The sequence below is a fragment of the Octopus sinensis genome, linkage group LG24 (assembly GCF_006345805.1).
Source record: "Octopus sinensis linkage group LG24, ASM634580v1, whole genome shotgun sequence".
Classification (NCBI taxonomy): Eukaryota; Metazoa; Mollusca; class Cephalopoda; order Octopoda; family Octopodidae; genus Octopus; species Octopus sinensis.
This window is the reverse complement of record NC_043020.1, coordinates 8607027-8633694: the sequence shown is the minus strand read 5'-3', so window position 1 is coordinate 8633694 and position 26668 is coordinate 8607027. Positions and strand designations below refer to the sequence as shown.

Here is a 26668-nt window from a genome sequence, read left to right as displayed (position 1 = left end):
GAAGACACTTGCTCAAGGTGCCACGCAGTGGGACTGAACCTGGAACCATGTGGATGGTAAGCAAGCTACTTACCACACAGCCATGGTGAGCTGGCAGAATTGTTAGCATGCCAGGAAAAATGTTTAGCAGCATTTTGTCCATGTTAATGATTGAAATTCAAATTCCTCCAAGGTTGACTTTGCCTTTCGTCCCTTTCGGGTTGATGAAAAAAAGTACCAGTTGCACAGTGGGGTTGATGTAATTGACTAGTCCCCTCCTCCCCAAAATTTCAGGCCTTGTGCCTATAGTAGAAAGGATTATTATTATTATTATTATTATTATTAAGGTGATGAACTGACAGAATCATTAGCATGCTGAGCAAAATGTTTAGCAGCATCATCCGTGTTTACGCTCCAAGTTCAAATTCCACTGATGTCAACTTTGCCTTCCATCATTTCAGGGTCATTAAAGTAAGTACCAGTTGAACACTGAGTTCAATATAATCTACTTTCCTCTCCCTCAAAATTGCTCACCTTGCACCAAAATTTGAAACTTATTATTATTATTATCATTATTATTAAGGCAGTGAGTGGCAGAATCGTTAGCACACCAGGTGAAATGCTTAGTGGTATTTTGTCTGTCTTTACATTCTGAGTTTAAATTCCACCCAGGTCAACTTTGCCTTTCATCCTTTTGGGGTTGATAAATTAAGTACCAGTTGCATACTGGGGTCAACCTAATCGACTGGCCCCCTCCCCCAAAATTCTTGGCCTTGTGCCTGAAGCAGAAACGATTATAATTAGTATTAAAGCAGTGAGCTGGCAGAATCATTAGCATGCGAGGAAAAATGCTCAGCAGTATTTTGTCTGCTGCTACAATCTGAGTTCAAATTCTGCCAAGATCGACTTTGCCTTTCATCCTTTCGGGATTGATTAAATAAGTACCAGTTACACACTGGGGTCAATGTAAATCGACTTAATCCCTTCCTCCAAATTTAAGGCCTTGTGCTTCCAGTAGGAACAATTACTATTAACATTACTTGATAACCACTTGGGAGCATGGCCCAGTGGCACACACAATCACAAGATCGTGGCTTCCAAGACCAAGTGGTGCATTGTGTTCTTGAGCAAAACACTTCATCTCGCATTGCTCTGTGATCATGTTGACACCTGATGCGTGGTACACTATGCACCTGTTCAGGTAACGTCAATTTAATGGAAAGAGTGAGCGAATGTGTGACATGAACATTTGGTCACTATAAACAAATCATTTGTGCAGGTTGTCCAACAAAAGCTGAACACTCATACATTGACTTTGATGGGAGAGTCCATCGTTATTATTCTTTTCTACTCTAGGCAAAAGGCCCGAAATTTTGGGGGAGGGGGGGATAGTCGATTAGATCAACCTCAGTATGTAACTGGTACTTAATTTATCGACCCCAAAAGGATGAAAGGCAAAGTCGACCTCGGTGGAATTTGAACTCAGAACATAACGGCAGACAAAATACTGCTAAGCATTTTGCCCAGCGATCAAACAATTCTGCCAGCTCCGCCGCCTTCAGTCTATCATTATTATTACATGCTTTATGAATTAGTAAAGATATTGTCTTTAAGTTTGGTGCCAACACGTGTCCTCGAATCGTGAGAGCCTTTTTTTGGATTCTAGCAGAATAAAGGATTGCACTTTCTGCAGGTCAATTCCAATATCCATTGATCTCTTCGGTAGCATTTTGAGTGTTGTACCAAAAGTGCACCAAATGCCACAAGAATTATTGTTGTTTATTATCATTATTATTATTATTATTATTATTATTACTAAGATGGTGAGCTGGCAGAATCATTAACACATCAGGCAAAATGCTTAGTGGTATTTCATCTGCTGCTATGTTCTGAGTTCAAATTCTGCCGAGGTCAACCTTGCCTTTCATCCTTTCGGGGTCAATGAAATAAGTACAAGTTATGCTCTGGGGTCAATGTAATTGACTAGCCCCCTTCCCCGCAAAATTTTCAAGGCCTTGTACCTAGAATAGAAATTATTATTATTATCATTAAGGTGTCAAGCTGGCACAATCGTTAGCACACCAGGTGAAATACTTAGCAGTATTTTGTCCATCTTTATGTTCTGAGTTCAAATTCCACTGAGGTCGACTTTACCTTTCATCCTTTCAGGATCAATAAATTAAGTACCAGTCAAGTGCTGGGGGTCGATGTAATCGACTATCCCCCTCCCCACAAATTCCAGGTCTTGTACCAATAGTAGAAAAGATTATTTCTATTACCATTACTTGATACTGACCAAAGGTGAAACTACCTCCGCCCCACTGTCTCTCACCAGACTCACCCTCCTGCCTAACATAAAATTAGTTTTTCTTGGCTAAATAAGTAAACTGCTATCAAAGTTATCTGAGAAAAGATGTCAAGTTACGAGAAAGGTTTATTATTATTTGCTCTCATTCTGCAGATAACCAGCTGTTGGATCTCTAAAAAAACTGTTCGGAATATTCTGGAAGGAAAACTTATCTTTCTTAAACTTTTCACACTGAAATTAATCTGAAGTGAGGTCATCTAACCATCTTGGCAATTAATGTTGCTGCTGTTACACTGGTAGTCATATATTTATAGATATTGCATGGCACCTTGGGCAAGTGTCTTCTACTATAGCTTTGGGGTTGACCAAAGCCTTGTGAGTGGATTTGGTAGACAGAAACTGAAAGACACCTATCAGGTGTGTGTGTGTGTGTGTTGTGTGTGTGTGTGTGTGTATCCACCATTTGACTACCAATGTTGGTGTGTTTATGTCTCTGTGATTTAGCAGTTTGGCAAAAGAGACCAATAGAAGTATCTGGCTTAAAAAAAAAAATAGTGGGGGTCAATTCAACTAAAAAATTCAAGGCAGTGCCCCAGCATGACCACAATCTAATGACTAATACTATATATATATATATATATATATATATATATATATATATATATATAAATGGCAGTGCCCCAGCATGGCCACAGCTAGTGAGCTGAAAGTAGATAAATAAAAAAAAAATATCATCATCATTTAACATCTATTTTCCAAGCTGGCATGCATAGATTGGATGGTTTGATAAGATTCAGTGAGCCACAGGTCAGCATTGTGATTCGTGTCAGCTTAGGTATAGTTTCTACAGCTGAATGCCCTTCTGAATGCCAAGAAAGGTAGAAAAAAAATAACAGAAAGAAAGGGAAACAGACTTTAAATGCATAGAAACTATATTGATTCTAGCCACCATAGCTGGTGAGAGGCACTATATTTAACTGTCTTTTCCCATTAATTGTTTTCAGATTTCACTATTTATATTCATTCTGATGTGTGTGTGTGTGAGAGATATAGAGAGAGGCTTACTAATGCTCTAACTCGCTTTATTTCAAAGTGGTGCTCTAGCATGGCCTTTAGCTGTGATGGTTAAAAACAAAACTAAGTTTCGCATGCTGACACAAACAATATTTGATATAAATCAATAGACAATGGGGAGTAAGAAAGTAGAGACAACACGTGCTACCAAATATTATATTTCATATATCAGATAACTTGTAGATAACACATGCTATCAAAAAACGATGTACTTTATGTATCAGGGTTCAAACCATGTTAATATCAATATTGTAATGTGGAATGGAATGGAAGCACTCCGTCGGTTACGACGATGAGGGTTCCGATTGATCCGAATCAACGGAACAGCCTGCTCGTGAAATTAACGTGTAAGTGGCTGAGCATTCTACAGACACGTGCACCCTTAACGTAGTTCTTGGGGATATTCAGCGTGACACAGAGAGTGACAAGGCCGGCCCTTGAAATACAGGTACAACAGAAACAGGAAGTAAGAGTGAGAGAAAGTTGTGGTGAAAGAGTACAGCAGGGTTCACCACCATCCCCTGCCGGAGCCTCGTGGAGCTTTTAGGTGTTTTCGCTCAATAAACACTCACAACGCCCGGTCTGGGAATCGAAACCGCGATCCTATGACCGCGAGTCCGCTGCCCTAACCACTGGGCCATTATGCCCCCACTATTGTAATGTAATATGGTGAGGGCCCATGGCCTTGTGGTCATGGTGTTGCACTCATAATTGCTAGATCTTTGGTTCTGTGATCACTTTGTCATCTGAAGTGCGGCACATTGCATACCTGTACAGGTGATGCTGATTTGATGGTGGTGGGCGAGGGAGTCAATATACAGCATGAGTATATTTGATCACTATAACTCTTTAGTGTTCAAACTGGCCATATCTGGCCAAAATAGCCTCAAACTGGCCTGATCTGGCCTCTCACACCAACCCCACAATATCATCCTAAAATTAACAGTTCTCTCTTTAAAATCTCAAAGTTACAAGATAATGCAGGATTAATTCAAAACAAGGTAAACAAATAAACATTATATTTGACAGAGTGAAGGTGCATGGTTCAGTGGTTAGCGCATCGGACTCACAATCATGAGATAGTGAGTTCAATTCCTGGACTGGGCTGTGTGTTGTGTTCTTAGGCAAGTCACTTTATTTCACATTGCTCCAGTTCACTCAGCTGTAGAAATGAGTTGTGACATCATTGGTACCAAGCTGTATCGGCCCCTTTGCCTTTCCCTTGGATAACATTGGTGGCATGGAGAGGAGAGGCTGGTATGCATGGGTGACTGCTGGTCTTTCATAAACAACCTTGCCTGGACTTGTGCCTCAGAGGGGAAAATTCTAGGTGCAATCCCATGGTCATTCATGACCTAAGGAGGTCTTTACCCTTTCGCCCTATATTTCATCAATCTTTTACATTCTAAGTTCAAATTCCACCAAATTCCACTTTGCCTTTTATCCTTTCAGGATTGATGAAATAAGTACCAGTTATGCACTGGGGATTGATGTAATTAACTAGTCTCTTCCTCCAGAATTTCAGGCACTTGTGCTGAAAGTAGGAAGGCTTATTATTAAGTTGACAAGGCCATTAGCATGTCAGACAAACTACTTCATAGAATTTCTTCCAATTTTACATTCCCAAGTTCAAACTCTACCACGGTTCACTTTGCTTTTCATTCTTTCCGGGTCATTAAAATAAATGCCAGTCAAGTACTGGGGTCAATAAAATCAACTAACCCCCACCCCTATCCCCATTCCCTAAAACTCACAGGCTTTGTGTCTATAGTAGAAATTATGATTATTATTATTATTATTATTGGTAAGACGGCAAGATGACAGAATCAATACCATGAAGGTCAAAATGATTAGCAAAATTCCTTCTGGCCCCTTGTTCCAAGTTCAAATTCCACCAAGGCTGACTTTGTCTTTCATTTTTCCAAGGTCAATAAGATAAGTACCAGTCAATTGCCGGTGGTCAATATAATAGACAAGTCCCCTACCGTCAAAATTTCAAGCCTTCTGTAAAATACGATTATTGTAATTATTATCGTTAAGACTGCAAGCTGGCAGACTCGTTAGCACACTGGACGAAATGCTTAGCGGTATTTCACCCACTGCTATGCTCTGAATTCAAATTCCGCCAAGGTCATCTTTACCTTTCATCCTTTTGGGGGGTCAATAAATTAAGTACCAGTGAAACACTGGGGTCGATGTAATCAACTAGTCCCCTCCCCCAAAATTTCAAGGGCTTGTGCCTTCAGTAGAAAGGATTATTATTGTTAAGGCAGCGAGCTGGCAGAATCATTAGCACGTTGGATGAAATTCTTAGCAGTATTTCACCCGTCGCTATGTTCTGAGTTCAAATTCTGCAGAGATCAACGTTGCCTTTCATCCTTTCAGGGTTGATAAATTAAGTACCAGTCAAGTGCTGGGGTTGATGAAATCGGCTTATCCCCTTCTCCAAAATTGCTGCCCTTGTGGCAAAATCTGAAACCATTATTATTGCTGTTGTTACTGAAGCACCATGCAGAGGGGTTGAACCCAGAATCATACGATTTCAATGTGAATATGTTAATCTCATGGCTACGTGTGTCTTTACACATGTATCACTACTACTACTACTACTACTACTACTACTACTACTACTACTACTACTACTACAGGACTCAGCAAGGCTGCCAGGCTATTTATTGCTGAATATTTATTGTAGCTAGGTCATGGGAAAATAGCATGTGTGTGTGTGTGTGGTGTGTGTGTGTGTGCATGTATTTGTGTGCGTGATGTCTACACAGTGTTACATCACACATCACATCCATGAACAAACAAGGCCACTCGACCTGCTAGAAATAACAGTTAAATCTGCCTCAAATGACACTAATATCTTTAAAAAAATACCATATCTTTAAAAACAAGGCAAAATGATCATGGCGAGCTCGCAGAAACATTAGCGCACCGGGCGAAATGCTAAGCGGTATTTCGTCTGCCGTTACGTTGTGAGTTCAAATTCCGCCAAGGTCGACTTTGCCTTTCATCCTTTCGGGGTCGATAAATTAAGTACCAGTTACGCTGAGGTCGACTTTGCCTTTCATCCTTTCGGGGTCGAAAAATTAAGTACCAGTTACACACTGGGGTCGATGTAATCGACTTAATACCTATGTCTGTCCATGTTTGTCCCCTCTGTGTTTAGCCCCTTGTGGGTAATAAAGAAATAGGTATAGGATCATAGGCTACCAAGGGTTAAACAGCATTTTCAGAATCATTAGCGTATCAAATAAAATGCCTTGTGGTGTGTAGTAACTACCTCTTATGTTCTAGGGAGAGGGTTGAGAGAGTACCAGTCGTACTGGGGGGGGGGGCAGGTTATGTTCATGAAAAGCATCTTTGGATGTGAACAGAATTATAAGATTAAAACATAATATATCTCTGTTTGATAAAAATAAAAAATTCATTTTTTTCTTTTAGAAAAAATGCCCTGTGTTTTAGACAGTTACAGCAACTATTTTACTCTTTTACTTGTTTCAGTCAGTTGACTGCAACCATGCTGGAGCACCGCCTTTAGTCGAGCAAATCGACCCCCAGGACTTATTCTTTGTAAGCCCAGTACTTATTCTATCGGTCTCTTTTGCTGAGCCGCTAAGTGACGGGGACATAAACAAACCAGCATCGGTTGTCAAGCAATGCTTGGGGGACAAACACAGATACACAAACATACACGCACACATATGTATATATACATATATACGATGGGCTTCTTTCAGTTTCCGTCTACCAAATCCACTCACAAGGCTTTGGTCGGCCCGAGGCTATAGTAGAAGACACTTGCCCAAGGTGCCACGCAGTGGGATTGAACCCGGAACCATGTGGTTGGTAAGCAAGCTACTTACCACACAGCCACTCCTCCAGAACTTTCAGTTCCAAAACCATTCTGGATCACAGGTTACTGAACCAAGGGTGGTCATCATTAAGTTTAACAAAAATCTACCTGAATGATTAAATGAAAAACAAGTCCCTGTAGGTTGGTATGAAACATGTTTATTAATGCTTTACTGGGCAGGTTACCTCAAACAAGACCACCTTTTAAACCAGTCTGGCAAACATGGGAGCTTGGCATTTTTGCTCATAAATTACTGTGGATTAGAAAAGATTTCAGACCATCAGTGTTTGGGAAGTTGGTGCTTTACCTGTTTAAAGCCAATCAGAGGCACAGGTGTAGCAAGAAGTTTGCTTCCCAACCACATGGTTCCAGGTTCAGTGCTACTGAGTGACTCTTTCAGCAAGTGTCTTCTACTATAGCCTAGGGCCAACCAAAACTTTGTGAGTGCGGATTTGGTAGATGGAAACTGAAAGAATCCTGTTTTATGTGTGTGTGAAGGCGCATGGCTCAGTGGTTAGAGTGTCAGGCTCACAATCATGAGGCAGATAGTTCGATTCCCAGACTGGGCTGTGTGTTGTGTTCTTGAGCAAGACACTTTATTTCACATTGCTCCAGGTCACTCAGCTGTAGAAACGAGTTGCGATGTCACTGGTGCCAAGCTGTATCAACCTTTGCCCTTCTGTGGTCACTTCACTTGACTAAAATTCCTCAAAGAGGTTGTCCAACATGGTCACAGCCTAAAAACTGAAACAAGATACAGGACACCACATGGTCTTCTCTCTGATGCTCTACAGACCCAGCCAGCTCACCACAGATACATATATAGCCTCAATGCAATTACCAAACAGAATCAACAAGACAAACAGAATGTGACAAGGCTGGAATTTTAGAAATTACCAATATTGTCCCTCTGGCTATCTCACAGATTTTGTTTGCCCAATTTTATACACAAACTTTGGGTCAACCCAAGGCAGGATTCCAATTTAACGCTTTAGCATTCAGATTACTGACAAAAATAATGCTTATTTATCCACATTGTTTGGAATTAATTATGCATTATCTCATAGCTTCTGAGATTTTGATGGTGTAGTAGTAGTAGTAGTAGTAGTAGTAGTAGTAGTAGTGATACATGTGTAAAGACACACGTAGCCATGAGATTAACATATTCACATTGAAATCGTATGATTCTGGGTTCAACCCCTCTGCATGGTGCTTCAGTAACAACAGCAATAATAATGGTTTCAGATTTTGCCACAAGGGCAGCAATTTTGGAGAAGGGGATAAGCCGATTTCATCAACCCCAGCACTTGACTGGTACTTAATTTATCGACCCTGAAAGGATGAAAGGCAACGTTGATCTCTGCAGAATTTGAACTCAGAACATAGCGACGGGTGAAATACTGCTAAGAATTTCATCCAACGTGCTAATGATTCTGCCAGCTCGCTGCCTTAACAATAATAATCCTTGTATATTTTTAGGACATTGTTGGGTAGGAGGGAAAGGCCAGATCTAGTCAGTTTGAACATAAAACAGTGCAGACATGGCTATTTTGGTAAGAAGCTTGCTTCCAAAGAACATGATTCTGGATTGGCAGGTATCTTCTATAGCCAAAGTCTCGTGAATGGATTTGGTAGATGGAAACTGAAAGAAGCCCATCGTGTGTGTGTGTGTGTGTGTATCCATCATCGTTTGACAACTAGTGTTGATGTGTTTACATACCTGTAACTTAGTGGTTCAGCAAAAGAGACCAACAGAATAAGTATTAGGCTTGGAAAAAAAGTCCTGGGGTCAATTTGTTAGACTAAAAGCCCTGAAAGGTGACACTCCAGCATGGTCGCAGTCAAATGACTAGAACAAGCGAAAGAGTAAAAGAATATAGACCAGATACAACCATTTTAAATGCTAAAGGATTAATGCTTATTCTATTCCCCACAACCGCTTGATAACCGGTGTTCTTTTGTTTACATCCTAGTCATTTCGTGGTTTCAGCAAAAGATCAACAAAAATAAACACTAGATTTAGAAAAATACTGGAGTCAATTTAATAATAATAATAATAATAATAATAATTGTGTACAGTGCTCAGGTGCACTACAACTCATCTAAAGTGTATATATAATCAGGTGTAGTTTCGGCGGATTTCGGAAAGCATGAGGGCCTTAAAAGATGCAGTGTCATGGCAGTCAACAACTGACGCAGGCAGTTTATTCCATGCTTCAGCAACTCTGAGCATGAAAAAATGTTTCCGAAAGTCATGGGAGCTGTATTGTTTTCTGACTTTGTAGGCATGTCCACGTGTGTTAGACACATGGAAATCAAAAAGGTGTTCAGTGTTGTTGTTGGTGAGGTGGTTGATAACTTTGTGGGTGTTTACCAAGTCCGTCGCCAAACACCGGAGCTTCAGTGAATCCATGCCCAGGGAAACAAGGCGCTCAGAATATGGCAGGTGTCTGATGGAGGGTATGCGTTTGGTTGCACGTCTCTGGACAGATTCCAGGAGGTCAATGTTCTGTGCAAGATAGGGGTTCCAAACTGATGATGCGAATTCCAAGTGTGGTCGTACCATAGCTGTATACAGTTTTAAATAGATGGCTGGAGAGCGGCTAACAAAAGACCTGCTGAGTGATGCCAAGACACCCTCGACCTTCCTGACAATCTTAGAGATATGCTTTGACCAACGCAAATCACTGCTGACAGTGATGCCTAGGTCACGCTCGCAAGAGGATTTCTTGATATCAGTGTTGTGGAGGGAGTATGTGAACGCAGGGTTTTTTCTCCCAAAATGCATGGTGGTACACTTGTCCACAGCCAGTTTCAGTTGCCAGTCTGTGTAAACCCTTCAAGTCTGTGCTCCAGCATGACCACAGTCTAATGAATGAAACAAGTTAAAAATAAAGATCGATGAAATTTGAATAAGTCTTTAGGAAGTCGCCACAATTGCTAGACAGAACAACTAAGTGTTCCTCAAATAACGCCATATTGTCTTAAAGGCAGAAAGGACAAATTGGATAATATAGTTCCGTATAATAAATACATGGTGAAACCTAAAAAAATAAAACCTGATGGTCACAGCTGGAGCGTCTTTAATCATAGGTCTGTTTGATTAGGTTTGGCCTTGAGAGAATCGTGAATATTGCTATTGTAATACAAGCCGACAGTTACTAGAAATATGAGCCATAAGCCATATAGACACACATACACGCTAGGAATATTAGCTATTATTGTATTATACACAGACACACGTATACATACACGAACGCACGCCAACTAACATGACACAACCACAATTAACACACACATTGGTAACATCAAATAGCAGTGACATTTTCAAAAGGAGACCACAACGAGTAACCAGCATTAATTCGGTTCAAAAGTAGGCTATGTTACACGCACATAAAGAGGAATGGTTGGTTGAGAAACTAGAAAAAAAATAAAAAAACCGTGGCTATGTGATAAACAGACGATAAGTCAGACAAAATAATAAGCATTTCTTCGGGCTCTGGCAATCTTTCGTCTCTAGTAGACCTTTCCGTCGATTTCCGTAAAATTTTTTTTTTTTTTTTACATATGGGCTTGCGGGAACTTTTGAAGTATTGAGAGCGAAAGAGACTAAGAGAAAGCGATTGTATGACGAGGGAAGTTCTTTTGAAGTTACCGTGCATGGGAAGCATTGATGTACATGTGTGTGTGTGTGTGTTTGATGGGGTGTGGGAGACAGACAGTATGTTGTGTAAGTGAAGTGCTTCTGTTAGTGTGTGTGAAGAGACAGAGTAATGTGTGAAAGAAAGAGATAACTGAAATTTTTTACTCGGTGTATGTGTATATGTATGTATATTACTTCAAAAGTTCCCGCAAGCCCATATGTAAAAAAAAAAAATTTTTTTTACGGAAATCAACGGAAAGGTCTACTAGAGACGAAAGATCACCAGCATTTCTCCGGGCTCTTTACGTTAAGAGATCAAATCCTACCAAGACCGACTTTTGGAATCTATAAAATCGAGTATCAGTCAAGAACTGGGTTCAACGCAATCGACTGGACCCCACCCTTCAAAATTTCAGTCTTTGGGCCTACAGTGGAAAGGATTATCTGTTCCAATGCAAAAATTACCAGGCAGAGAGACAGGCAGAAACAGACATGACATTATTAAATAGTCTTTAATTTAATAAGGCCGCCAAACATTGAGGAGCAATTTATTTTCAAGGGTCCACTAACCATAAATATAATCTTCCATTTAATTCCTGGAAATTATCAAAACATTTAACAATAGAAATATTTAGCTGTTCTTTTATTTCATCTTTATTTCTTTCTAGCTTTTTTTTATTTTTAGATAATTTAAAAAGTGGAACTAAATTACTCCGGATGTGACATTATTGAAACCCCATAATCTATATATATAAAACTGTAGTTGTGTGAGTGTCTGTCCCCTTCGATTTAGATTCCTAACGACTCCCACATTTTGCGGTGCAGTTTAACCAAATTCGGGTATCTTATAGTCGTGATTCATATCGAGCCCGTCTGGGTATTAGCGCGTCTACGATTTTAAAAATAATTTAACATCATTTTTTATTCCATTTTAATGCATAATTTTCCGTGTGTTGATGGCGGCGGAGTTGGCGTCCACGCTCACGCCTGCACCTGTGTTGCTTCTCCCCCTTCTTCCCTCCCTCGTGAAGCTGTGGGGAAGGGAGTGTAAGGAAATCAACGTCGTAAAGCGTTGTCAAGGAGACCAGCGTTCTTTTAGAACAACGACTTCATGGCTTGAAGACACCAAAACAGAAAATGTCTACGATGAATCAACGATTTAAAAAAAAAATTACCATAATTTTTTTTCCATTATTAATGCATTTTTTTTTGCTATTTTTTGGCTATAACTCTCTAAAAATGCTTATATAGTAATTTCCCTTACAAACCCGAGCAACGCCGGGCGATACTGCTAGTTTCGTTATATTTCTATAACATCTTACCGATGTATGCTATATGCATTAATGCAAGTAGTGTTAAATGACCCCACCCAACAAACAAAAATCAGAAGATGTTTGTATAATTTAACTGATTCTACATTAACAACGCCATGACATCGCATCAATCATTTGTCCGTAGGTCTTTAGTTGTGCAGCATTATTGCAGCAGTCACATAGAGTCATGTTAGCTATCGTGCATCGAGATGCAATCTACAGAATTGCATTTCAGAGGTGTTCAGTGGAACGATACACTTTAACTGCTATTTCCCAAATGTTTAAGACACCATTCGCAGATACAATACAACTACGTCTACGAAGAGGATATGATGAGGAAGGTTCTGTTTTGAATTTGTTACACCACTGTATATAAGAAATATACAGCTTTTACAGATTAAACTGTATCTTTACTCCCATTTACATACATACACACTATATATATATATATATATATATATATATATATATATATATACATACACATTATATATATATACATATATAAAATGGGACAACAAAACATCCAGATAGACGATACAAAGAAAACAAGGACGGGTCATTCGAAGTTTTCTTTCCTCAGTCAAGTACCAGATTATCTTCGTAATTTCGGCTGATTATACTTACAAGATTATATATATATATATATATATATATCTTTTACTTGTTTCAGTCATTATGCTGGGGCACTACCTTGAATTTTCAGTCAATGAATCAACCTCGGTAGTTATTTTTTAAATCTAGTACTTTTTGTATAGTTCTATTTTGCCGAACCGCTAAGTTATGGGGACGCAGACACACCAACACTGGCTGTCAGGCGTTAGTGGTGGTGGTGGTGGTGGTGGTGGGACAAACACAGTCACAAAGGCACATACACAAGTATACATACATATTGACGGGCTTCTTTCAGTTTCCGTCTACCAAATCCACACACAAGGCTTTAGTCGGCCCGAGGCTATAGTAGAAGACACTTGCCCAAGATGCCACTCAATGGGACTGAACCCGGAACCATGTGGATGATAAGCAAGCTTCGTACTACATAGCCATATATACAGATAGAAAGGAACCCTTTGTTACCATTTTGCTGGGTGCTGAAGAGAGATCCACCTAGAAAAGTTATATTTCAGTTTTGGCAAGTGAGTAGAATATGCTTCTCTGAGAAAGTTTAATAAGGCTGAAACATGACCGTCACTTTAATCAGATTTACTCCAGCCTGCACTGTCAGATCTGTATTTTCCCAAAAGTCTGATCAACTTCTCTGACTAGACTTATTTCCCCAGAGGGAGGTTTTTCTTTTCTTTTTCTTTTTTATTACTAATTGCTTCAATTTGATGATTTCAGTAGATCGAAGTTTTCCACACGATATTACATATGTAATATTTCTCTCTCTCTCTCCACTCATATACACGCACAAGCTGTATATATTGTATATACCGTGGTATCCACAAATATAAAACTATGGTTGTTTGAAATTCGCGTGGTTTAAAAAGCGAAAGGACTAGTTAGTCTTAAACAATTGCCTTTCCAATAAATCTCATGCGATAAACAGAACATATTTCCCTGGTACATTATTTACATTTGACGAATATTTGGGATCTTTTCGGTTTGAACGGCAGTTTTTTCTAGTGGTGTCATATGAAATTGTCACCCATAATTATGACCCTAGTATCGATCTATTGCATTTCAATCTGTTTTAGGGTTAGGTTAGGGGTGGGGGGAAGGGTATCTTTTTTCTTCAGAAATGTAAATAAACCCAATCTGTTTCTTAAACGAGGGACATATTCATACGGCACATAATGTTTTCACCCCAAATGGACGTCATTGATTGGTTGAAATTGCAGAAATTGAAGAAAAACAACAACAAATATCTTACAAATTATAGAATTTTCTCAATAAAGCCAAGAGAAAAATATATTTTATAAACACATTCTACCAGTATACGAAGTTTAAAAGTGTTTAGTTACGTGGAAATTATTTGAAAAAACTGCCGTTCAAACCGAAAAGATCCAATATTTGTCCTCATCTTGTTTGTTGTTAACAAAACGTTTCAGCTGATATATCCGTCAAATGTAAATAATGTAAATAATGCACATAATTCCTCATCTCTTAAATATAGAACTATATTTCCCTGGTGTTCGTACATCTTATTATTATACAGATTCCCAGTTTCTTTCAACCCCCCCCCCGAATAATTTGGGACTTGTAAAGGGAAAGCTTTGTATTACTCAGAACGTACGAAACCAGGGTTAACTAAAAACCTGAAAACAAGCATAGGACATTCAGGACAAACTTATGAAAACGCTTTGGACAGGCGAAGGGTTAATGTCACAAATTGCTTCATTATAAAGACACATTTCATGTAACATAATTCACGAAAGTCATACTAAAACTGTCTCTAACAGAACTGCTTAACTTTTTGCATGTCCAGTGTAATCGTCTGATAAACAGGACATATTTCCCTGATGTCCATACATACGATACGCATTTCCAATTTTTTTTAATCATCAGAGTAACTTGATAGTCATGAAAACTAAGCTTTATGTTTACTCAGAACATACGAAACAAGAAACTAAAATTAATAATTACTGTTGTCCGACCATTTTTGATTTTTTTTTATTACATGACGGCAATCTATTGAAGACGTGGATTCTATCTAATATCGACACGAGAAATGCGAATTTGCTCTCAGAATTCTGTGATCACATTGAACAAACTGTTGGGATTCGACAGTGGCAATCTTTCGTCTCTAGTAGACCTTTCCGTCGATTTCCGTAAAAAATTTTTTTTTTTACATATGGGCTTGCGGGAACTTTTGAAGTAATGAGAGCGAAAGAGACTAAGAGAAAGCGATTGTATGACGAGGGAAGTTCTTTTGAAGTTACCGTGCATGGGTAGCATTGATGTACATGTGTGTGTGTTTGATGGGGTGTGGGAGACAGACAGTATGTTGTGTAAGTGAAGTGCTTCTGTTAGTGTGTGTGAAGAGACAGAGTAATGTGTGAAAGAAAGAGATAACTGAAATTTTTTACTCGGTGTATGTGTATGTAAATTACTTCAAAAGTTCCCGCAAGCCCATATGTAAAAAAAAATTTTTTTTACGGAAATCGACGGAAAGGTCTACTAGAGACGAAAGATCGCCTCGACGGTTTCTAAACTTTATCCGTTATTATTGACTAGGTTCGATTATTATTATTATTATTTTTTTATCGTGAGAAGAATGGAGATGGAGGAATTAGGCAGACAAGACGTTCGTTTTCTTTTTGAGTCACAAATGAAAATGCTTGATACATAGTGAAATGTAGCATGTTTAGGGTCGTTGCTCTGCATCAGGACCCATTTGAACGGTAAATGGTTATTGGAATAAAGAATATTTTCAAAAATATCTGCTCGCCCCCTCCATTAATAAAGTTTATATTTAACTTGATTCAGTCATTGAACTGCGGCCTTGCTGGAACCAGGCCTTGAGGGTTTTAGTCTAACAAATCGACACAAGTACTTATTTTTTGAAGTCTGATACTTATTCTATCAATCCGCTTTGCCGAATCGCTAAGTCACGGGGATGTAAACAAATGAACTCCAGGTGTCAAGCGGTGGGATAAACGCGCGCGCATGATGGACTTCCTTGCACTTTCGGATCTTTTCGGTTTGAACGGCAGTTTTTTCAAATAATTTCCACCTAACTAAACACTTTTAAACTTCGTATACTGGTAGAATGTGTTTATAAAACATCTTTTTCTCTTGGCTTTATTGAGAAAATTCTATACTTTGTAAGATATTTGTTGTTTTTTCTTCTTCAATTTCTGCAATTTCAACCAATCAATGACGTCTATTGAGGTGAAAACATTCTGTGCTGTATGAATATGTCCCTCGTTTAAGAAACAGATTGGGTTTATTTACATTTCTGAAGAAAAAAAAAAAGATACCTTCCTCCCACCCCTAACCAACCCTAAAACAGATTGAAATGCAATAGATCGATACTAGGGTCATAATTATGGGTGACAATTTCATATGACACCGCTAGAAAAACTGCCGTTCAAACCGAAAAGATCCTTTACTTTTTATAAAAAGTCACTCAATGCAACAAATATCGAACAATCTCTAAACATACTTTTGTGCGTTTCCACCTTTATTTTTTAACTGTGACTTGATTCTTATGGTTTCTTAACTCCTTTTTCAACTAAGAAATAAAAATATTTATATAGATGTATATAGATAGATTGATAGATAGATAGAGAGTTAATATAGAGTAGGTTCAAATGAATGTGAACTTAAAATGCGACTTCTTTATCCATAACCTGTCTATTTACTTTACTACCCCTCTCATATACATATATATACACACACACACACTTTATATATATATATATATATATTATATATATATATATATATATATATATATATAACAATTAAAAATGAGGGTGTCCGAGAGACACCATGTTAAAAATTATTAGCTTTGTACGGTATTTTTTCCATGCTGGCCACTTGATAATATTGATACTTAAATATCGATATTATCCTCATATATAAATTTATATATATAAAGTTAATCCAAACATGAAAGCACAGAAACACAACAACGGGGGGATGTGGAACAAATATAGTATTATTGTATTATTGGACGCTCAGGAAAGAAGGATGGTTTAACGTTTCGAGCGGAGCTCTTCGTCGGAAACATAGGAGAAGGAAAGATCCAGAGAAGGGAAGACAGAGGAAAAAAATCGCCAACGGTATACACGCGGTATATATATATATATATATATATATATATTATATATATATATAATATATATATAATATATATATATCCCCATAACTACAGTTCAACAAAAGAAACCAGTAGAATAGGTACTATGCTTAAAAAAGTACCAGGGTCGATTGCTCGACTACACTCGTTTAAGGCGGTGCTCCAGCATGGCCGCAGTCAAATGCCGTGAGTAAAAAAATAACAAAATGAATATGTGTGTGTGTGTGTGTGGATATATTGTGAATCATTGAACAACAGTTGGCCAAGTCAGAGAGACACGACGTCAACATAGTTTTATTTACATTATGCCCTTTAATTAAGTTGTCGGATGTCGGTCACTTCTAAAATATAACCGGCAGTCGGCGGTGCAACAGGTGTATATACGAATTTATGTATATGACACTGTGTAAACGACAAATAAATACACGGTGTGTATAGCTATTACATTACTAATTAAGATTAAAATGTCATTTGCAAAAGAAAAAAAAAAGCATTGTATATATATATGTGTGTGTTCTTTTACACGTTTCAGCGCAAAGGTTGTGGCCATGTTGGAGCACTGCCAGTATAAGTAACAATGGGCTTGTCCTCACGAAGCACATCTGCAGATTCAAGTGTGTGTATATTTTTTATATATAAAAGAGAAGTTGTGTGTCTGTCTCCTACGATTTAGATTCCTAACTACTCCCACATTTTGCGGTGCAGTTTATCCAAAACCGGGTATCTTATAGTCGTGATTCATATCGAGCCCTTCTGGGTATTAGCGCGCGTCTACGATGAGTCTATGATTTAAAAAAAAATTTACAATAATTTTTTTCCATTTTAATGCATTTTTTCGCTATTATATAAGGGAAGTAACTCTCTAAAAATGTCTACGATGAGTCAACGATTTAAAAAAAATTTACCATTTTTTTTCCCGTTTTTAATGCATTTTTTTGCTATTTTTTGGCTATAACTCTCTAAAAATGATTATATAGTTATTTCCCTTACAAACCCGAGCAACGCCGGGCGATACTGCTAGTAGATATATAAACCTTTTTTGCTATAAGCAGCCCTGCCCACTGTATCTACTTTTCCCTCTTCCTTTTCTTCACCCAATTCTTTTCCTACTTCACTTCCGTCGTCTTCTGATCGTTTTCCATTCCCGTATCATTATGCGTATCCATCCTCTTGACCCCCGCCACATAATATCTACCCCACATACTCATCCCGCATCCACACAATTTTTTTTTCCTCCCGATATTTTCTTAATAACAAGGTCTGAAAGACGGACGCACAATATGACAGCCCACCTTTGGATGCAAGTCTGATGAAGTGCCTCTCCAATGTCTAGAACCGCAAATAGTCTTTACTTTAGGCACAAGGCCCAAAATTTCTGGGGCGGGAGCCAGTCGACTAGATCGACTCCAGTACGCAACTGGTACTTAATTTATCGACCCCGAAATGATGAAAGGCAAAGTCGACCTCAGCAGAATTTGAACTCGGAGCGTAAAGACAGGCGAAATACCTATTTCTTTACTACCCACAAGGGGCTAAACACAGAGACAAACGGATTAAATCGATTACATCGACCCCAGTGCGTAACTGGTACTTTATTTCTCGACCCCGAAAGTACCAGAATTTGAACTCAGAGCATAGAGACAGGCGAAATACCTATTTCTTTACTACCCACAAGGGGCTATACACAGAGAGGACAAACAAGGACAGACAAACGGATTAAGTCGATTACATCGACCCCAGAGCGTAACTGGTACTTTATCGACCCCGAAAGGATGAAAGGCAAAGTCGACCTCGGCAGAATTTGAACTCAGAACGAAACAGCAGACAAAATACCGCTAAGCATTTCGCCCGGTGTGCTAACGTTTCTGCCAGCTCGCCGCCTTTAAAACCGCAAATATTACCTGATTTTTCATTTGGAATTTTCGCGTTGCAAATGGAGATGGTTTGGAAACATTTGTAACTTATAATTAAGGATATGTTAAAGAATTTTCTTTGTCTTCTGCTTTTCATTACACGGATATATATATTTTTTTACTTATTTCAGTCATTTGACTGCAGCCATGCTGGAGCACCGCCTTTAGTCGAACAAATCGACCCCAGGAAAACTTTCCGGGTATGAAAGGGGAGAGGAGTTTCTGAAAAACCTTGCGACTGGATTTGGTAGACGGAAACTGAAAGAAGCCCGTCGTATATATGTGTGTGTATATATATATAATATATATATATATATATATATATTTATAATGTGTATGTGTGTATGCATATGTTTGTGTCTGTGTTTGTCCCCCCCCCCACCGACATTGCTTGACAACCGATGTTGGTGTGTTTACGTCACCGTAACTTAGCCGTTCGGCAAAAGAGACCGATACAATAAGTACTAGGCTTACAAAGAATAAGTTCTGGGGTCGATTTGCTCGACTAAAGACGGTGCTCCAGCATGGCCGCAGTCAAATGACTGAAACAAGTAAAAGAGAGACACATACACATGTGTGCTCCCCGCCCCTGACTGTTTCCTTATAACTTTCAGGGAAAAAAATGGATAGTTTTCAATGAAAATGTCTACAAATCCCATTCAGCTGATGTAGATAACGATTATGTCGGAATTTAAATGTGAAAAAGAATTGTTAAGCGCACACACATAAGTATATCTACAAAATAAAGCTCGAAATTAAAAAAAAAAAAAAAAATGGTGAAACGTACGTAGGAACTCCTAACATAAATGGCATACCTACACAAGAGTACCCCACCGATTTTATTTCCTCATGACTTCCAGAAAAAGATTTTTAATGGATCTTTTTTTACAAACACCCTTCATATTTTGATTGATTGTATCGGAATTCGTTGTGGAAAAAACTTTCCGGGTATGGGGAGAGGAGTTTCTGAAAATTCATTCGAGTTAGCGTTGTTTCCTCATAACATTAAGTAGGTAAATAACAATTGTACTGGAATTTGATGTGAAAAGAAAAATGGTAAGCACGCACACATACATACACACAACGCAATTTTTTTTTTTCGAAATTTCAAGTTTCACATTTTGCGCAGGAGTGGCTGTGTGGTAAGTAGCTTGCCTACAAACCACATGGTTCCGGGTTCAGTCCCACTGCGTGGCACCTTGGGTAAGTGTCTTCTACTATAGCCTCGGGCCGACCAGAGCCTTATGAGTGTATTTGGTAGACGGAAACTGAAAGAAGCCTGTCGGATATATGTATATATATATGTATGTGTGTGTGTGTTTGTCCCCCTAGCATTGCTTGACAACCGATGCTGGTGTGTTTATGTCCCCGTCACTTAGAATAAGTACTGGGCTTACAAAGAATAAGTCCCGGGGTCGAGTTGCTCGACTAAAGGCGGTGCTCCAGCATGGCCGCAGTCAAAATGACTGAAACAAGTAAAAGAGTATATATGATGTGTCAGTGTATGTGTGTGCGCGAAACCACCATTAAAAAAAATTTTTTTTATCAGGTGGTGTTATTAAGTTAGACATAGTCTGGGCCTATATTGGCCGAAACTTATCAAAGTTATATGTAATTCCGATACAACCGTAATCTACAAAATTCTGAAGGTTATTTCCAGAAAATTTCATCAAAAAATATCTATTTTTCTGAAAGTTATAAGGAAACAAAGATGACCGAGTGAATTTTCCGAAACTTCTCCTAACCCACAGAAGTTTCTTTTTTTTTTTTTCACAACAAATTCCCATATAAACCGAATCTACACCATCCGAAGTCTGTTTGTAGAAAAATTCATTAAAAAATGTCCATTTTTCTGGAAGTTGCAAGGAAGCAAAGTCGGTTGGGGCAAACTTGTGTAGGTATGCCATAGTGCTTATCGACCATAAACAATGACCTCTCGCTACAAAACGGAATGGGGCCCGAATAGAAACAGCATGCTATATAATCTGTGAGACTTTTTCCAAAACTTCTAAACCATGGGGTTTCATTATCTATAAAATGTACAATAAAACACTAATTAAGTCGGTTTAATTAATCTTAGTAATTACAGGCTCTTGTGTCTTATAAAGTGTTATTTACATTAAGTGTGAAACCCCCACTTGGATATCTACAAAAATTCTAAGGCGTGTTGTTATATGTCTATGAAATATACTATACAACGGTGATTAACTCAGTTTAATTAATTTGGGCGGTCGTTGATGTAAAATGATAATGATTTATTTGTAAACTGGGGAATGTAATATATAATTTCCGATAACTTAAAACCCATCCAAACATTTATTTATATACACCAGAAACTTTAATAGTAATAATATTTGTACTATAGGCGCAAGAGCTGGGTGTTAAGTGGGGGTGCTAGTCGACCACATCAGCTACAAGTGCTCGACTGGTACTTAATTTATCGACCCCGAAAGGCAAAGTCGGTTTCAGTGGTATTTAAAATCAAAACGTAAAGCCGGAAGAAATACCTATTTCTTTACTACCCACAAGGGGCTAAACACAGAGGGGACAAACAAGGACAGACATAGGTATTAAGTCGATTACATCGACCCCAGTGCGTAACTGGTACTTAATTTATCGACCCCGAAAGGCAAAGTCGACTTCAGTGGTATTTAAAAATCAAAACGTAAAGCCGGAAGAAATACCATTGAGTATTTTGTCCGACGCGCTCCAAGGCCGAAAGTTTTGAGGTAGAGTTTGGTCGATGACATCAAGCCCAGCACTTCACGGGTACTTTATTTTATCGACTCCTAAAGGATGGAAGGCAAAGTTAACTTGGGAAGAATTCGAACCCAAAACAAAGCATATTTCTCTCAACGCTTTAACGACTCTGCTAACTCGTTTATCGTTAATAGTTGTGGTTTCCAATTTTGGCACAAGGCCAGCAATTTTGAGGGGGGGCAATTGAGTACATTGACCCCAGTACTTGACTCGGAGTTGATTTTATCGACCCTAAAAGGGTCGATAAAATAAAGGACAAATTTGACCTCGACGGATTTGAACTCAGAACGTAAAGAGCCGAAAGAATTGCCGCTAAGCATTTTTGTTCGACTCGCTAACGATTCTACCAGCTAGAATTTCTTTTGAAACTTTTTCTTGAGGAAAAACGAATGCCAACGAAGTCTAGAACTATGCCTAAACATATTGTCATTTTGTCAAAGTTGACGTCCTGAAAAAAAAATCTATGACGAAATTTCCATGTCATTCCGACTCTTTTATATAATAATAATAATAATGAAATTATTGTATACAATGCTCAGGTGCACCACAACTTGTCAGAAAGTGCATATAAAGTACATGCAGTAATGTAGAAATGTCTGGAAAGTGAACATGCTTGTGTGTGTATGGAGGGGAGAAAATCAAGTGTAGTGTTGGCGAATCTCAGGAAGCATGGAAGTTTTGAAGGATGCAGTGCTCCGACAACTAACAACCGATGCCGGCAGTTTGTTCCATGCTTCAGCAACTCTCAGCGTGAAAAAAATGTTTTCTGAAGTCATGGGAGCTGTGCTGTTTTCTTACTTTGTAAATATGTCCACGGGTGTTAGATGGGTGGAGTTTATCACAGAAAATGCTTGAAAACTAGTAAAGAAGGCAGGAATTTTTAACATTCGGATCCGTTCAAAAGAAAATAATTTTTAATATAAACGCAAAACCAGATATTTTTCTTTTTGGAGAATGTATAATTGATTAAACCGATACCAAAACTTGATTGGAACTTATTATCGATTCCGGAAGTGGACTACTTCTACAATCACATAGGCTTTACATTTCCTATTTTAAACTCTACCGAAGTCGATTTGCGTTACATCCTTCCAGGATCAATAAAATAAATACCAGTCAAACAATAGGATCGATATAAACGATCGTTTTCTACCCCCAGAGGCGTAGTAAGTGTGGGAGAAGGGCGCAGTCACCCCTGCCAGTTTCAAGTGCGAAAGGGGTACAAAATTTCCTCTGGCCTATCGCTTCACACTTTAATTAACATAAAGTAGTGGTCGGTCACCTCAGCCAGATTTTCCAAATTGTTCATAGGCACAACTCTTGTGAATTAAGAGACGTTTTGCGCAATATTTCTCACAGTTAACATACAATTGGAGAGCAAGTACTAAATCGAAAACTAAACAAACTTCTCGGCGTATAACAACAATGTCCACTAACTTATTAGTAATTTTGGCATGTGGGGACGTCCGGCCATGAAACAATCTTTAATTTAGGACCGTAAAAACGCAATAAAAACACTAATTTGGGCGATCTTTCGTCTCTAGTAGACCTTTCCGTCGATTTCCGTAAAAAAATTTTTTTTTTACATATGGGCTTGCGGGAACTTTTGAAATAATATACATACATATACATCGAGTAAAAAATTTCAGTTATCTCTTTCTTTCACACATTACTCTGTCTCTTCACACACACTAACAGAAGCACTTCACTTACACAACATACTGTCTGTCTCCCACACCCCATCAAACACACACACATGTACATCAATGCTACCCATGCACGGTAACTTCAAAAGAACTTCCCTCGTCATACAATCGCTTTCTCTTAGTCTCTTTCGCTCTCATTACTTCAAAAGTTCCCGCAAGCCCATATGTAAAAAAAAAAAAAAAATTTTTACGGAAATCGACGGAAAGGTCTACTAGAGACGAAAGTTTGCCAACAATTTTTAATTTAGGACCGTAAAAACGCAATAAAAAGACTAATTTGAACGTAGGGTTGTAAAAGCGAGGATAACCATATAAAGTGGGGACGTTAAAAGTCTCTTTTTTGCCCTGTGGTGCCGTGTTCTCTTGTTGCAACCACAATCCCAGTCACACGTAAAATGTGTGTCCTTGTGTCTAATCAATATCAAAAGGAACAGTTAATGTGCTCAGAGGTTTGACTCACTGTCAATGTTTCGCCGATAAAAGAAGGCGGGTGGGGTCAAATAATGATATGACTAAACAAGCAACAACTATAGTAAATGCTAACACAATTTGTGAGAATTCTGCGAGTCACCAGGAGGTTATTAATACAAATTATTTAACTGGCGATGCAATAGTAATAATAATAATAATAATAATGATAATGATAATAATAATGATAATAATAATAATAATATATGATAATAATGATAATGATAATAATAATGATAATAATAATATTAATAATAATAATAATAATATTAATAATAATAATGATAATAATAATAATAATAATGATAATAATAATATTAATAATAATGATAATGATAATGATAATAATAATAATAATAATAATAATATTAATAATGATAATAATGATAATGATAATGATGATAATAATAATAATGATAATAATAATGATAATGATAATAATAATAATGATAATAATAATATTAATAATAATGATAATAATAATATTAATAATATGATAATATAATATTAATAATGATAATAATAATAATAATAATAATGATAATAATAATATTAATAATAATGATAATAATAATATTAATAATGATAATAATAATATTAATAATAATGATAATAATAATGATAATAATAATATTAATAATGATAATAATAATAATATTAATAATGATAATAATAATAATAATAATAATGATAATAATAATAATAATACAGATACACAACAAAAAAGTCGGTGTCGGACAGATGAATCGGTTTTTATCAAAAGTTGTTGAGTTTAAATGCAAACTAATTAACTTAAAGAAATAAAAAGCGAAATATAGACAGAATATCAAACTGATTAGACTTTTAAAGAAGGAATGGGGACCCGTTTCAACAGGTATCAATATATAAAGATTTTGCTATTTGGTCGTTAAATCTTTATATATAATTATTTATAAAACAAGAAACCGACAGCGAAGAAGACTCTATGCTGCTAGAAATAACAGCCAAATCTATAACTGATAGGGGATAGCATATTTGCTAAGGCAATTAAAAGATATACAGAGCTATATATATATATATATATATATATATATATTTATAATCGCTAGTCCGATAAAATGATTATGAATTAAAAAATTTATTCACCCTCAGACTTATCTTTGAGTACTTATTCAAGTGGTCGAACGTAGCTTCTTTTGAACTTGTTACCCCGAAAGGAAATATATATATATATACACACACATATTTTATTTTATAGAAGGAGCTTCTACAGGACTAGAACTGTTTCATTCAGATGAAATCTTCAGCTTCCTGAAGATTTCATCTGAATGAAACAGTTCTAGTCCTGTAGAAGCTCCTTCTATAAAATAAATTACTTTACTCTGCTATGTATTGAGTACCTTGTTTACTGTGGTTAACCCCGACTCAACCCGGGACCTACATACACACACACACACATATATTGGGTGTTGTCACACTTAAAACGTCGTTAATTATGGCTTAGTGAGAGTTGAACAAAATATAAAACTAAAATAAGTTATGATAGCCTTACCAACGAACACCCTTACCTTGGTTTTCCAAATAAGCACGGCTGAATTTTTTTATCCTCCTATCTTCGCTTTCCAAGTTATATTCCCACCTGGCCGTTGTGTAATAATGTGGTATCTCCGCAGCACTCGAATATTCCGTAAATGTGTCGCTATCAAAGCTGTCTCGGTAGCTATCGTACCACTGATCATAAATTTCAAACAGTAAATCATCAAAGATAGAACCACGGGGTCGAGATTGTCTGCAATATGTGGCCCCTCCATAACTATGATCCGGTAAATATCCAGTGTTTGTTGGACTAGACTCGCCCGTCTTGTCATGTTTCTCGTTAGAGTTGATAGCAGAACAGTGGACTGGGTCTGCCTCTGAGACAGGCACCGCGGTTGAAGTTGATGTTGTAGTTGTCCCCGAAGTTAAAGCAGAAGCAGATACAGCTGGGTGCATGAAGGTCCCTTGTAAACGATCATCGACGGACGAAGTCTTGCCTCTGTGCGGACGGACTTTGCCGTTGCTGTCACTGAAGTGAGAGGAAGATTTCGCCAATCTGGGACTCGTAGAAGACATGAGTGGTGGACTTTTGCCAAACGTAGCGACGTTTGACCGACGTGTGGGTGGAGTGGTACCCGTGAGGAAAACATCGTCGTCGGAGCTGTGTACCCTGTCCTGCCGACCTGATCTTTGTTCGCTGGTGACTGTTTCGTGTATGTTATCCAACTGAGTCTCCAACACTTTTTCCATCATCATACCATGTTGGCCTCACTTGGAGAAGAAAAGAAAAAACCAGAACTTACCCCAAGCTGTGCACTAGAGTTTAACACACAGCCGTGCGACTGCCGTGACAGTAGCAGGCATTATAAAAGTGTAGTATATGTCAGTGTATGTATGTGAAAAAAGAGAGAGAGAGAGAGGGAATAGTTATAGGTGTGTGTACTAGTATATATATATATATATATTTGTCGTTTTTATTTTACTAAGTACACACCAGCTGCTCGACTCGGCTACTCCTGATAACAATTATCATTATCATTATTATTATTATGGCTCACAGAGTCGAAACTGGGACGATTTTTCAACCTTGCAAAATCCACTATCCGTGCAATTCGCTGTTTGCTCAATTAAATGTCAAGCAATGTTTAGGCTTCGTCTCTTTACGTTCTGGGTTCAAATCCCATCGAAGTCAGCATTTTTTTTTTTTTAAATCGTTCTGGGATCGATAAAATTGAAGGCAATCTTTCGTCTCTAGTAGACCTTTCCGTCGATTTCCGTAAAAACTTCTATTTTTTTTTTTTTACATATGGGCTTGCGGGAACTTTTGAAGTAATGAGAGCGAAAGAGACTAAGAGAAAGCGATTGTATGACGAGGGAAGTTCT

The 26668-nt window shown here is 37.8% G+C and overlaps 1 protein-coding gene across 2 annotated transcripts in view; it reads right to left on the bottom strand.

Moving 5' to 3' along the window:
- LOC115223845 overlaps positions 1–26169 on the bottom strand; it is an 87021-nt gene extending 60852 nt beyond the window's left edge. Inside the window, exon 1 of one of the 2 annotated variants that reach the window (XM_036513001.1) lies at positions 25318–26169. In XM_036513001.1, the coding sequence (XP_036368894.1) occupies positions 25318–26041 (724 nt within the window). In that variant the 5' untranslated portion in view covers positions 26042–26169. The remainder of the gene's footprint in view (positions 1–25317) is intronic. The other variant, XM_029794529.2, reaches the window with a different exon arrangement.
- Positions 26170–26668: the final 499 nt, after the last annotated feature.